This window comes from Kogia breviceps, chromosome 14 (assembly GCF_026419965.1).
Source record: "Kogia breviceps isolate mKogBre1 chromosome 14, mKogBre1 haplotype 1, whole genome shotgun sequence".
Classification (NCBI taxonomy): Eukaryota; Metazoa; Chordata; class Mammalia; order Artiodactyla; family Physeteridae; genus Kogia; species Kogia breviceps.
Window position 1 is genome coordinate 69,321,557 of NC_081323.1, and position 15,711 is coordinate 69,337,267.

The 15,711-nt window shown below is 40.3% G+C and overlaps 1 protein-coding gene and 1 long non-coding RNA gene across 7 annotated transcripts in view; both read left to right on the forward strand.

Moving 5' to 3' along the window:
* The window catches only part of LDAF1 (lipid droplet assembly factor 1), a 71,056-nt gene that overhangs the window by 38,527 nt on the left and 16,818 nt on the right, over positions 1-15,711 (forward strand). For all 6 annotated transcript variants that reach the window (XR_010836451.1, XR_010836450.1, XR_010836449.1 and 3 more), the window contains one exon: positions 15,564-15,635. Coding sequence is in view for 3 of the 6 variants with exons in the window: in XM_067012710.1 (XP_066868811.1) it covers positions 15,564-15,635 (72 nt within the window). In the remaining 3 variants the exon portion in view is untranslated. The remainder of the gene's footprint in view (positions 1-15,563; positions 15,636-15,711) is intronic.
* Positions 65-3,004, forward strand: LOC136792530 (uncharacterized). Its single transcript, XR_010836452.1, has 2 exons — positions 65-812; positions 1,253-3,004. It is a non-coding gene; the product is annotated as an uncharacterized lncRNA (long non-coding RNA).

Below are 15,711 nucleotides of genomic sequence, written 5' to 3' on the forward strand. Positions count from 1 at the left end.
GAAAAAGTCATCCAAATTTTACCACTGCTAATACTTAGGTATGTAACTCTATGGTCTTCTTTTACAAACACCACACACACTTAAAAACAACATGAGATTGAAGTATAAATTATGTTTGTAACCTGCTTTTACTACTTTATATGTCATGTACATTTTCCATATCAAACGTAAAGTTCTCCATTACCATTTTTAGGGTTGCATAGTATTCAATGTCTAGATAAATCAGTGTTTAACTGTTCCCTAATGATGGACATTAATATAGCTTTCTATTTTTCATCATTATAAACAATAATCTGATGGACATTCTTGTACATTTCCCTGGTTAACTCTCAGGATAAATTCCTGGAAGTAGAAATTCTGGGTCAAAGGGAATAGTGATCTAAATAAGAATGTCACTGCGTAGCAATTGGGAGTTTACAGGTGGGGAAACTGAGGAAAAGCAATTTGCCCAAGCTGGGTGTCAGGGCCAGGGCCAGACTGAGATACCTAGATGCCTGCAGTCCATGTTCCATAACAGGTGATAATGCTCAAATTCTGTGCAAGTAGTGGGGTGGCACTTGAAATATTTATTTATGTGTTGTTTTTTATGTCTTTATTTATGTCGTTACGATATAACTTGAGGAGTAATCTTCATTCCCTGTTATAGGTGTCTGAAATATTGTTGGTTAGAGTAGCGGTTTCCCCGACTTCCTTGATCAAAATGATCACATGGGGCTCTTGTTAACATCACAGATTCCTGGGGCCCACCGAAAAGCTGCTGAATCAGGCTCTCTTGGGGAGGGGCCTGGGGTACTCTATGTTTAACAAGCCAGGTGAGTCTTATGATCAGGAAAATTTGGGAAATATCTGAAGGGAGGCAGGCAAGAAACTGAATGATTGCCAGTGATTAACTAACTTCTTCATGAGAATCAGTTGATTTTATACCAGTGGAATGGGGGAGAGGGAGCAAAATCCGGGATAAGCAGGATTTTGAGGATAGAGATGGTGAAAGGATTTAGATTCTGAGCAGAAGCATGATTGCAATAGTTACTCCTAAGCATGTTTTCCGAAAAGTGGGACCTTTTCTACAACTGTGAAGGTAATTTGTTACCACGATGGTTAAGACTATGATAAGAAGACCATTGGAGAGATTAGAAGACCATTCCAGCCATTAGAGGATGGAATGCAGGAGCAAGATTCAGAGAGACCTATTAAGAAGGTGATCAGGGCTTCCGTGGTGGTGCAGTGGTTGAGAGTCCGCCTGCCGATTCAGGGGATGCGGGTTCGTGCACCGGTCCGAGAAGATCCCACACGCCGTGGAGCGGCTGGGCCCGTGAGCCATGGCCGCTGAGCCTGCGCGTCCGGAGCCTGTGCTCTGCAACGGGAGAGACCACAACAGTGAGAGGCCCGTGTACCGCCAAAAAAAAAAAGGAAGATGGTCAGAGAGGTAATAGATTAATGTGTTGCTCCTCCTTCCCAGGCCCCACCCACAGGCTTGCTTCCCCCAATACTGTACCTTTTTTCCAGAGTGTGAGGTCTTGCCTTGGAAAAGGCAGCTCTGGTCAGAGCCCTAAACTGGGGGCTCTGGGAGACTAAGGGGCAGCACAAAGGCCCTAAGCAGGAGGCATGGAGAGAAGGAGGACCACTGTGAGAGCTGGTGAGGGTGGTGAGTGCACCAGAGATTAATTTCACTTGCCTTGCCTGACCCAACCAATGCTGTGCTTGGGACAGTCACTGAACAACTAGCTCCAGGCCCCTAAGAATCAATTCTGCATAAGGGCACAAGGATACAGATGTGTTCAGTGTAGCCAACTTTGAGAATGAGGAAGACATGGCTCTCTACAATAAGATGGTGTCTCATATCACTAGTTAGGAAAACTAAAACCTTTACAAAAATAATAGATCCTTAATATTTTACCAAATAAACAGTAGGCTCTCTTTCAGATGTATTTCTGTTTTCCACATTCTTTTCAATGAGACTTTTAAACTGTGTTTATAACTACAATGTGTTCCCTCTCCTCTTCTTTGAATGCCCTGGTCTCTGCTTGACTTCTGAGGCCTCTTCTCACCTGTTGCTAATCACCAGGCATTTCTTGAAGAGAGTTTTAGGTTGTAATGCATAACAACAATACACTATTTTTGCCTCCTTTGGGCAGGTGCCCTCCTTACTTTCTGAAATGCAGTTCTTTGAAACAATAGTTCATAATTCTTAATTTCCAATCCTGTTGCCTTACTTTCCACAACAACTGTAAAAGTATTAATTGAAGATGACCTGTCATCATCAAGAGATGGTTAGATAAACTCTGGAATACTGTTCAGATACTAAAATAAATCTATGGGTTCAACTGGATCTATAAATGCTGACATTAAAGACATCCACAATGAATTGGAGTATTAGAGCTGTATGATTAGTATGTTGTCTTACTTAAAAAAAGAAAAATGAGAAATGTGTGTATTTTTTATCCATTTATGTGTCTATGTGTGAGTATAGAAATGTGTGTTTGCATTTATATGCCGGGGAGCCAACACGTTACCTGAGGGAGGAGACAGTGCAGGTATCCAGGCAGTCCACACCAATCCAGCTGTGCTGGACATTCACAACTGTCATCTGTTCTGATTTGTTTGTGCTCTTGCTGTACTGGTTATAAACATATGTGATGCATTATTCCCAGAATAGGAATAGGGAGATGGGAGACTCATACTTTTTTCTTTTTTTTTGACATCTTTATTGGAGTATAATTGCTTTACAATGGTGTGTTAGTTTCTGCTGTATAACAAAGTGAATCAGCTATACATATACATATATCCCCATATCCCCTCCCTCTTGAGTCTCCCTCCCGCGCTCCCTATCCCACCCCTCTAGTTGGTCAGAAAGCATCGAGCTGATCTCCCTGTGTCATGTGGCTGCTTCCCACTAGCTACTTTACATTTGGTATCATACTTTTTTTTTAAACTTCATTCACTTCTGTATTGATTGAATTATCTTGGTGATAAATAACCAATTAAAGTAATTTAAAAGTGATAACAGTAAATCTGATTTGTATATAAGTGATCTATAGAAGCTATAGAATGAAAGGCCGATGAATTTAAGCTTCATGGTATAAAGGTATATCACCCAAGTGAGTAGATTTGGTTCATGAGGCTTTCAAAGTCCAACTCCCCAATATAAAATGAGGAAATTAAGCCTAAGAGGTTCTGTGACTTGCCCAAGGTCATACAGAAAGTTAGTAGCAGAGCTCCAGGGAGAAACCAGATCTTCTGATATCTACTCCCAGGCTCATTCTAATTCATTATGATTTTCTGTGTGTGTGTGTGTACTTGTGTGTGTATGAGGGGGTGTTTTAAAACTCAATGCTTCTCTTGCAGTTCACTTAGCTTTAAAAGTACAAGATGGCATTAATTAGAATTTAGCAGTATTAGATAAATAAGAAATACAGAATCTTCTATCAGTTAGGCTAACATAGCTTAAAATAGCTTTCAAATATCAAATATGAATTTAACTTGGAAAAATAAGATAGACTATGTTAATAAGAATGTTCTTGGGGGCTTCACTGGTGGTGCAGTGGTTGAGAATCCGCCTGCCAATGCAGGGGACACGGGTTCGAGCCCTGGTCTGGGAAGATCACACATGCCGCGGAGCAACTAGGCCCGTGAGCCACAACTACTGAGCCTGCGCGTCTGGAGCCTGTGCTCCGCAGCAAGAGAGGCCGCGATAGTGAGAGGCCCGCGTACCGCGATGAAGAGTGGCCCCCACTCACCGCAACTAGAGAAAGCCCTCACACAGAAACGAGACCCAACACAGCCAAAAATAAAAATAAATAAATGTAAAAAAAAAAAAAGAGTGTTCTTGAACACCATATAGTAGTTCCTTTAACTATACAATGTAACTATACAATGTTAATGTCATTTTCCACCTTTGGATCTTTAGACAGATCAAAATTGAATGAGCCTTGTAACAGTGATGGATTCAGAAAGAAATAGGACAAGGGCATAAAAGGCTTCATTGATCTGTTAATGTAAAAATTGGGTAGCTTAGATAAATGAATGACAGAAGACTCAGAAGTTCTAAATAAAAGCTCATTTACGTACAAATATTAACACAGATTACTCTATAGCTAGGGTAATGGTTACCATAGAAATAAAGAAAATGCAATACAGCGTAGTCCTTTTAGTTGATAGAATATGAAATGTTAAAGTGCTTAAGGTGATATGGTAGATTAACTGTAGAGGTGCCAATCTTCCACCCCTCCCTGGACTCCCATCCTTAGCAGCATGGTTTGCAGTTAGCCTGGTCCCCCTCGCTCCTCCTCCCTGCTGAATCTGACTGGCTTTGTAACTTGCTTTGGCCAACAGAATGTGGTGGAAGTGATGGTATGCCAGTTCTGAGACTAGGTCTCTTGAGGCCTGTACACTTATGCACTGTCTCTTAGCATTCTGCATTCACTGTAACAACAAACCCAGGGTATCCTGCCGGATGATAAACAATCACAAGGAGCAGAAACAGGTCATCTAGGCTGACGCCATCCTAGAGCAACTAGTTCCCAGCCGACCTGCCAGTTGACTGCTGATGAATGAGCAAGCCAAGCCAAGGTCAGCTGAGCACAGAGGAATTGACCAGTTGACTGTAGACTTGTGACCTAAATCAATGCTTATTCTTTAAAGCCACTTAATTTTGTGTGTTTGTTAAGCAGCATGACTGTGGCAGTGCTTGTCTGTGACTATTATTTAGAATTCCTGTTTCAAAATGAACCCAATTTTACATTATGAAACTGTGGGTATTCTCCGAGGGAGCATTTACCGAGCAACTATAAAACTGTGAAGTCTCAAAAGAAGCAACACACACATTTATCCAAGTGCAGACAAAGACTGTCTTTAAGGAGTTTGCTTTCTGATGGGAGAGACCAAATGACTACTTATGTAACAAATAAAACCTAAGCATAAATAAGTAAACTTAAATACACACAGGTATATTCTTTTCTGTCTGGTATCCTTTTCTCTTCTTTTGGTAGGAACTCTTTCCCATTAGATATAGTCTTGGTGAGACTTTCAGTCAAGCTGCCTCCATCACCCTTTGGACAAATGGTAGGTACATGACTAAAGCTAATCAAACAAGGTCTATGGAATTTCAGTCTTGATCAGGATAACCCAGGTTGAAACTCAGCCCATTTCCTGAAGGGTTGTCTCTTATTCAAGTAACCCCTAATTCTGTTAAATCTCCCTTCACTAAATCTCTGTAATCCACCCCTTTCCCTTTGGGTTTCCCTGTGGGTTTTATAAATCCATGCCTTTATAATTCACATTTCACACAGAGTACTGGGAAAGAGTAGGTGGTCCTCAGAAACCCTGTGATTTGATGAGTCTCTGCAGGAAAGAGGGAAGGGAATTTTTGTTCAGGTCCATTATGTATAGGTCCTGTGCTGGACACCGATGTATAAACCTTCAAGGTAGGAATAAGAAAAGGAAATTAAGGCTCCTCACGGTGAATTTCCCCCAAGTTGATAGCCACTAAGTAGAAAGCTGTTATGGAATGAATTTGTCCTCCTCAAAATTTTTTTATATTTTATTGAAGTATAGTTGATTTAAATGTTGTGTTAATTTCTGCTGTACAGCAAAGTGATTCAGTTATACATATGTATATATATTCTTTTTCATATTCTTTTCCATTACTGTTTATCACAAGATATTGAATATAGTTCCCTGTGCTAAACAGTAGGACCTTGTTGTTTATCCATCCTATAAATACTAATTTGCATCTGCTAAGTGTGAACTCCCAATCCTTCCCTCCCCAAACCGCCTTCCCCCTTGACAACCACATAGAGAAAGTCTGTTCTCTATGTCTGTGATTCTGCTTCTGTTTCATAGATATATTTGTGTCATTTTTAGATTCCACATACAGGTGATATCATATGGAATTTGTCTTTCTCTTTTTGACTTACTTTGTTTAGTATGATAATCTAATCTAGTCCATCCATGTTGCTGCAAATGGCATTATTTCATTCTTATTTATGGCTGAGTAATATTCCATTGTATATATGTACCACACCTTTTAAAAAAATAAATTTATTTATTTATTTGTTTATTTTTGGCTGCATTTGGTCTTCGTTGCTGCATGAGGGCTTTCTCTAGTTGTGGCGAGCAGGGACTACTCTTTGTTGCGGTGCGTGGGCTTCTTGTTGTGGTGGCTTCTCCTGTTGTGGAGCCCGGGCTCTAGGCACTCAGGTGTCAGTAGTTGTGGCTTGCAGGCTCTAGAGAGCAGGCTCAGTACTTGTGGTGCACGGGCTTAGTTGCTCTGCAGCATGTGGGATCTTCTCGGACTGGGGCTTGAACCCATGTCCTCTGCATTGGCAAGCGGATTCTTAACCACTGAGCCACCAGGGAAGTCCCTGTACCACATCATCTTTATCCATTCCTCTGTTGATAGACATTTAGGTTGCTTCCATGTCTTGGCTATTGTAAATAGTGCTGCAATGAACATTAGGGTGCAGGCATCTTTTTGAATTTCGGTTTTCTCTGGATATATGCCCAGGAGTGGGATTTCTGGATCATATGTTCATCAGTGATATTGGCCTATAGTTTTCTTTTTTTTTTTTTGCAGTATCTTTGTCTGGTTTTGGTTTCAGGATAATTATGGCCACATAGAATGAGTTTTGGAGTGTTCCTTTCGCTGCAATTTTTTTGAAACAGTTTCAGAAGAATAGGTGTTAACTCTTCTCTAAATGTTTGATAGAATTCGCCTGTGAAGCCATCTGGTCCTGGACTTTTGTTTTTTGGAAGTTTTTTAATCACCATTTCAATTTTAGTTCTTGTGATTGGTCTGTTTATATTTTTTGTTTCTTCCTGGTTCAGTCTTGGAAGATTGTACCTTTCTAAGAATTTGTCAATTTCTTCCAGGTTGTCCATTTTATTGGCATATAGTTGCTTGTAGTAGTCTCTTATGATTCTTTGTATTTCTGTGTCCATTGTAACTTCTCCTTTTTCACTTTTAATTTTATTAATTTGAGCCCTCTCCCTTTTATTCTTGATGAATCTGGCTAAAGGTTTATCAATTTTGTTTATCTTTTCAGAGAAACAGCTTTTCGTTTCATTGATCTTTGCTATTGTTTTCTTTGTCTCTATTTCATTTATTTCTGCTCTGATCTTTATGATTTCTTCCCTTCTACTAACTTTGGGTTTGTTTTTTTTAATATAAATTTATAAAAATTTATAAAATTCTACTAACATTGTTTGTTCTTCTTTTTCTAGTTTCTTTAGGTGTAAGGTTAGATTGTTTATTTGAGATTTTTCTTGTTTCTTGAGGTGGGATTGTATTGCTATATACTTCCTTCTTAGAACTGCTTTTGCTGCATCCCACAGGTTTTGGGTTGTCGTGTTTTCATTGTCAATTGTTTCTAGGTATTTTTTGATTTCCTCTTTGATTTCTTCAGTGGTCCGTTGGTTATTTAGTAGCATATTTATTTAGCCTCCATGTGTTTGTGTTTTTTACAGGTGTTTTTTTTTTTTCTGTAATTGATTTCTAATCTCATAGTGTTGTGGTCAGAAAAGATGCTTGGTACGACTTCAATTTTCTTAAATTTACCAAGGCTTTATTTATAACCCAAGATGTGATCTATCCTGGAGAATGTTCTGTGTGCACTTGAGAAGAAAGTTTATTCTGCTGCTTTTGGATGGAATGTCCTATAAATATCAATTAAGTCTATCTGATTTAAGGTGTCATTTAAGGCTTGTGTTTCCTTATTTATTTTCTGTCTGGATTATCTGTCCATTGGTATAAGTGGGGTGTTAAAATTCTCCACTATAATTATGCTACTGTCGATTTCCCCTTTTATGGCTGTTAGCATTTGCCTTATGTATCAAGGTGCTCCTATGTTGGGTGCATATATATTTACAATTGTTATGTCTTCTTCCTGGGTTTATCCCCTGATCATTATGTAGTGTCTTTCCTTGTGTCTTGTAACATTCTTTATTTTAAAGTCTATTTTATCTGATATGAGTATTGCTACTCCAGCTTTCTTTTGATTTCCATTTGCATGGAATACCTTTTTCCATCCCCTCACTTTCAGTCTGTATGTGTTCCTAGGTCTGAAGTGGGTTTCTTGTAGACAGCATACATACAGGTCTTGTTTTTGTATCCATTCAGCCAGGCTATATTTTTTGGTTGTAGCATTTAATCCATTTACATCAAGATGGCGGAACAGAAGGATTTGGATCTCACCTCCTCCCACAAATACATCTACAAATGGAACAGTTCTCACAGAACACCTACTAAACACTAGCAGAAGACCTCAAATAGCTGAAAGGACAAGAAAGATCAGCATGTAACCAGGTAGGATGAGAGGAAAAAAAAAAAACGAGGAAGTGGGATGGGACCTGTGGCCTTGGGAGGGAGCTGAAAAAGAGGAAACGTTCCCGCACACCGTGGGAAGCTGCCTCACTGGCAGGGAGACCAGCTGTGACAGAAAGTGAGCTTCAGAGGCTCGAGGAGAGCGCCACAGCTGGTTGGTGGCAGGCAGAACAGAGAGAGACTTACACAGACATTTGTGCCACCACCCTGCTCATCGTAGCCTGAGACATGAGTCTGCTGTTATGGGTGGGGCTGGGTGCCAAAACTGGGGGTTTAGAGGACAGACCCAGGGAGAGGAGTGCTGCTGGCTGCATGGAGACAGCCTGAAGGAGCTGGAGAGTGCTACAGCTGCAAAGGGGATTGTTTGTGAAAGAAACCCGGGCCACCACAGAAGTGAGGCGCCATTGTTAAGTGGCCCACAAAGGGAGGGGTGGTGCTGCCTGGATAGCTTTTTTCTCCATGCACCACTCCCTGCCTACAGGGGCTCAGGGAGAGCTCATCCCCGACGCCAGCTCAGCGGGCTTCTGTGCCCCAGCTGCCACCTCGGGGCCTCCCACCTCGGTGGCCTCCCATGCCCCAGCCACTGCCTCGGTAGGCTCTGGGAGCAGATGCCACCCGGTTGCCCACACGCAGAGACAGAGCTGAAACCACAGCTGAGTCCCAGGGCCTGGACGGCTTAGGCGGCAAGGCTGAAATCTCTCCCCCTGGCTGCACAAGCCACAGATTTACACCTCCACTGCCGGCTTTGTAAATTCAGCGCCTGCAGGACATCTGAGTGGACAACGGGTGCTCCTGTGGCTGGGATGGTTCTGGCTTAGCAGCTGCAGGCTTTGTGGGCACCTGCACATGGGGCCTGGGCTGGGCCAGGGTATGAGCTGGCTCTGTAGTGCTCATAGCAGGTCCAGGGGCATGCCTTCTGCAGTCCTTGGGCCTGACTTCAGTGGATCTGCACTGGTTGCCTTGTAAAAACAATACCTGATAGATACCAGGGCCAATTGCTGGCATTCCCAAGGTTGAGACATGGCCAAGGCAGTGCCAACAACAGTGTACTTTGTGAGCCTGCACAACGGGTGACAGGTGACAGACACAGCAGAGCACATTCACTGGTGAACATCTATGGTGGAGGAATACTCAGTGGCTCCTCTCCCAATGGGAGAGCTCCAGTCCCACCTACCTCACACGACAGCTCAGAAACACAGCTCAGAAATGGATCTGGGGGCTTCTATTCCAACAGCTAGGGAACAGACCCGGCCCATGACAACCACATAGCAAAGAGGAGGCCCCGCTCAATGTCCAGTGCAGGCTCTGGTCACCACAACACTAGTCACACCTCCCGTCAAGGGGATAATGGCCAGCATATACGTGAGGAAAGAGGTGGCAGCCAGCCGCACTAAAAACAGCCCTCGCACCAAAAAATATTAAATCCACGCAAGCTACACAAGGACACTCCCACATAAAAATAGCCCTCCAAGACCACAGTACATAATTGTTTCTCCAAAACTCATAGAGCGAGAGACATAAATAAAATGAAGAAGCAGAGGAACCACTCCTAATGAAAAGATCAAGAGAATTTCCCTGAAAGAACAAACAATGTAATAGACCTCTCCAGTCTAATAGACACTGAGTTTGAAAAAAGAGATAATGAAAATACTGAAGGAATTGCGAATGACCATTGATAGAAATGCTGATTACTATAAAAAGGAACTAGAAACCAAGAAAAATTAGAGAACTCATTTGCCGATATGAAAGCTGAGCTAAAGGCAATGAATAGCAGAATGAAAAATGCAGAAGAATGCATAAATGCTCTGAAAGATAGAGTAATGGAAATCACCCAATCAGAACAGCAGATAGAAAGCCAAATGAAAATAAAAAATGAAAGCAATATAGGAGACCTATGGAATAACATAAAGCGTGTCAATCTATACACAATAGGGATCCCAGAAGGAGAAGAAAGAGAAAAGGGATTGAAAATGTATTTGAAGAAATTATGACTGATAACTTCCCAAACCTAACAAAGGAAACAGATATCCAGGTACAGGAAGCATAGAGGGTTAATATACTTGAATAACAGGGTAACCACAAATCAAAAACATACAGTAGATTCACAAAAAGAAGAGAACATAAGCATAATACAAAATAAAATCATCAAACCAAAAAAGGGAAAACAAAAAGAAAAGGAAAGGGATAAAGAAGAAATATAAAATCAATAGGAAAATGACATTTAAAATGGCAATAAATATATATCTATCAATGATTACCTTAAATGTTAATGGACAAAGTGCTCCAATCAAAAGACACAGAGTGGCATATTGGATAAAAAACAAGAGCTTATAATATGCTGTTACAAGACACCCACTTTAGGGCGAAGGACACACATCGAATGAAGGTAAGGGGATGGAAAAAGATATTTCATGCAAATGGAAATGACAAGAAAGTGGGAGTTGCAATACCCCTCAAAATTAATGTTGAAGCCTCCCCGCCAAAAACCAAGGTACCTCAGAATGTGATTGTGTTTGGAGCTAGGGTCTTTACAGAGGTGATTAACTTAAAATGAGGTCATTAGGGTAGGCCCTAATGCAATATGACTGGTGTCCTTTTAAGAAGAAGGAATTTGGGCATAGACACATACAGAGGGAAGACAATGTGAAGACACAGGGGGAAGATGGCGTTTTACAAGTCAAGGACAGAGGCCTGGAAAAAAATCTTTCCCTCATCACCCTCGGAAGAAACCAATTCTGCCAAAACTTTGATCTCAGACTTCTAGTTTGCAGAACTCTAAGCAAAAAAAAAATCTGATGTTTAAGCCACCCACTTTGAGGTACTATTTATGGCAGCCTTAGAAAACCAATATAAACTCCCAGATTGAAATACAGCTCTGTGTGACTATAAAATATATACTTTTTACTGTGTTGTAAGGTATAGGATGATAAAAACCCCAGGACCAAGTTGTTGTTCTTATTATCGAAAAGAAAAATGCAGAGGAAAGAGAAGAATGTTTAAGAAAATGCAGAGTCTAGTTTCTGACTTAAGAATCTATGTTCTTAACCATACTGTACTCTGGCTTTATTTCAGTGCAGTGCTTGACATTCACATTTTCCTGTCTTCTCAGTCCAACTATCAGCTTTGAGAAAGTTGAATGGTTTTGATGGTATTTGATAATCTGCTTAATGGTGCTATACCACACCTCCCTTGTGGTAAATTCCACCATCTTGAAACAAAATGGCCATTGATGTAGGTTTCCCAGTGATCATTGTTCCTGAAGTTTTTATTGGACTTAAGCTTTGTATGAGGATTTAGGTCACATGATTATGTTAATTGAGGTCTTCAGTTCATAAAACCATAATTAATTAGGAAGGGGAAAAGACATAAGATGAAAGGAAATTTGTCCAGTTAACAAAGTCAGTTAATTCAAGCGTGGAATTTAAATTCATAGCCCCAGCTTAGACTATCTAATATTCACATTTTAAAGAATTTGTTTTTGGAAACCTTTATAAAACTCTCCACTGTTAAAATGTACTGCCATCTGGGGTTTAGCATTTATAAAATGTGCAGTTAAGAGATGCCAAGAGATTCCTCATGCAAACCAGATGGTACAATAACAGCTCTATTTTTCTGGCAGAAAAAAATAGGACTTTGAGTGTCTTGAAACTTATGTGAATAAATTAAGCCCAATCAATACCTCAGGGACATTACAATTTCAATACTCAACTTATCCACCTAAATATTTTCATAAATGTTTTCATTTGGAGAAGAAAAAACAAAAGGGAAGACAGTGGTTCTTTTGATTGCTTCATGTTTGTGTTTAAACAATGTTTCTAAGGAAAACAACACCAATGATATTCAGTGTGGGAAAGAAAGTTTCTGTATTTTTTTTTGCAGTACGCGGGCCTCTCACTGCTGTGGCCTCTCCCGTTGCGGAGCGCAGGCTCCGGACGCGCAGGCTCAGTGGCCATGGCTCACGGGCCCAGCTGCTCCGCGGCATGTGGGATCTTCCCGGACCGGGGCACGAACCCGTGTCCCCTGCATCGGCAGGAGGACTCTCAACCACTGCGCCACCAGGGAAGCCCAAAGTTTCTGTATTTTAGGAGTTATATATGAGTTTAAATGACAAACAGGATTGTTGAAATCTCTTTTGAATAGAAAAAATCCACATCAAATAGGTTGAACAGTTTTATTACAGTGATAAAGAGGAAAAAATACACATGTAAGTGACATTTCTTAATAATCCATATGAAAATGCCTTTACCTCAACAGATATATTTCTCATAAACACATTCAGCACATGCAGTAGTGTGTTAACGATGCTTGGTTCTGTTCTTGCCTGATTCCTCTAAGTTTTCTGGGTAACAACAGGGCTTTTGTAATCCCCTTTATTTTCATTTACTTTCTGCTATTGTTTTTATTTTCAATAGAATTCATAATAAGATACTCATTAGATGAAGTGATCTTGTTAAAAGCAAATGTTCTGCTTGGATATTTTCTTTTTCCTTATTACATAAAAATGTGCTTCCCTACCATACAAGTGAATTTCCTCTGTAATTAGATGTGAGTAGCTTTGAAGAACAAATAATGTCTGCTTTTGAAAGCCAGATCTCTTGCGGTGCAGGTGGCAATCCCATTAAAAAAAATATAGGTTGCACAAGCTGTTGAATTTCTTTCCCAAATAGCAGTGAATGGTTTTTCAGAACAAGGGAGAAGTTTGTTTTCCACTTTTCTGGCATTGGTTTTTCGTGGGGCAGACTGGAATTATCAACTACCACTAGTCTTTGTCCCTTCTTTTCCTCTCCCTAAGCAAGGGAACATACAGGAATCTGTTCTATAGATAGGTCAAAGCCCTGGATAAATCCTCCATCCAAGGGTTACTTGGCCAGGATTGCATTCATGGTATATGGGACTCCTGTTCAGACCACTCAGCTATCAGGTAGCTGCTATTAAAGCAGGAGAGGTCACAGAATTATAAACACAACAATGAAGACTTGAAAATGGCATCACTCTATGGGAAAGAGGAAACCCACTGGCGAGAGGATCTCTCCAAATGCTGTCCCTGGAAGCTCGTTAACCCCATTTTCCTATGAGTCTTTGGCAAAAAAAAGTGGTGTCTAGGCAGAAGGGCTCTCAAAGTTACATTCTTGGGGATCCTGGTAATAGGTTGAGTTTCTAGAGTTTTAGAAAAACAAAGGAGGAAATAGAGTCTACCCCTCTGAACCTAAGTAACAACCAGAACAACACAGAAGATACATGCAGGATGTTTCTCTAAAGTTATACTAATATTGCAGGAGTGTAGTGAGTTGAGGGCAGCAGGGTTGGTTCCAATAGGATGGTTGATGAGGGCCTTAACTTGCTAGCTAATAGAACAATACAAGGGAGGGTCATCACCACTTAAATCTAATCCTCAAAGTCTCTGTGTGTATGGCAGTTCTTCTCTGACCTTCGAAGAGTCCAGCAGCATACTGTTGGAACAAGACACTCAAATACTTATTTCCATAAGAAAAAAACAGTCAAAAGTCACAATTGCCCCACAATTATCCAACCCCTCATAAGGAATTCGTGTCTACATTATATGTAAATCTGTGTTAAGTTATTTTCATTAATGTCTGCCCTTACCATCTTCTACCAATTTTCCTTTCTTTGGGCTTTGGGGAATAAGGAAGTAGACCAATTATTGAGCTATAGCACTCTCTCCCTGTCCCCTAAGCCACAATCACACTACTTCCAGTTTGTAATACCATGCTTTATAGTCTATAAGGAATTTTTAAAATCTCATTTCACCCTTATTCCTGTAAGCTTAGGTGATGATGATAGCATCATGAGCAATTTCCTCCAATTTTATCCACAAAGAAATACTCAAATATAGAGTATAACTTGTCCCAGACCATATGAACTCTAGGCCTTCTAGCTCCAAGTTCAGCCCTCTCTCTCAACCTCATCTTGAAGGGATAAAGTAAGGAGGATCTTCAAACTCATAAAGATTTGTTTCTGCTTTCCCTCTCCCTCCCCATCCATTCTTCTCTGACGGAAAATTTTCCCAAGGAAATGCCAGAGGGTGCCAATATCTTCACCATTTAAAAAAAAAAAAAAAAAGAAAGCTCAGTTTTTTTAACATTTCATAGGAAAGTTTAAGTCCAAGTCGTAAATACTACTGGAGTTGAGACACTCTTCCTTCTCCTCTTTGTCTTGCATTTCCAATTCTTATTCCCCTCCTCTATAATTGCTCTGTCCTCCTTTTCCTTTGCTTCTACCCTAATTCTTACCATTCTGCTCTTCTCATCATTGGTATCATTATCATTAATATCACCATCATCATCTTTATCTGGCAGCAGACTCCTTATTTGATTGGCACTTAGCATTCTATTACTGTAGAATAGAATGGAATACTGTATAATAGAACAGAGTGTTCTATTCCATTAATCCATCTTTGAGAAGCCCTTTCTCAGGTTACATAAGATTTTCTATTTAGAGCACATTAATGAATGCAATTGTGTCTAAATTAAAGTGGCTTATGCAAAAATGATAGAGCAACAGTGTTACATTGTTCTCAAAGTGTCCACAACCATGTTTAGATATTTCACTTTCTCTAGGATAAAAAAATTCCTTTTTTTTTTTTTTTTTTTTTTTGCGGTACGTGGGCCTCTCCTTTTGCGGAGCACAGGCTCTGGACGTGCAGGCTCAGCGGCCGTGGCTCACGGGCCCAGCCGCTCCGCTGCATGTGGGATCTTCCTGGACCGGGGCACAAACCTGTGTCCCCTGCATCGGCAGGCGGACTCTCAACCACTGCGCCACCAGGGAAGCCCCCGTGTTTTTTAACAAACAAATAATTCTGGCTTCCAGGTTTTGCTTCTACAGCTTCCACTGTTGTTCTCATAGAAACCAAAGAAAAGGAACACACATTGACCTTTAGAGCTAATTATTGTGAGGAATTTGCAGATGAAAGCTTTGTACTATTTCAGAGTGGGCAGATAATTTATCTTGGACTAAAGACTTGGACAAAAAGAGATAAGAGGAATAAACAGTCACAGACTTCAAATATATACCTTCCTCACATCAATTACATGGAATATTATCCAAACATATTAAATATTTTGTAACAATGTGGGAAATATTTATGACGTATTAAAGAGAAGAAAAATTACAATGCAAAATGTTAAGTATTTGATGATGAAAATGATGTAAAAGTTATATCACAAGAGAACATGTAAACAGTTCATCAGTTGTATAAGGATGATGGTTTCTAATTTTGTTGCAGTGTCTTCAGAGAACATGATCTACGTGAAACCTATTATTTGATGTTTGTTGAGGCCTGCACTGGTTCTATTAGGTGGGCAATTTTTATAAATATTCTCATGTGCTTGAAAAGAACATGCATTTTCTATTGAATGCAGTATTCTATACAG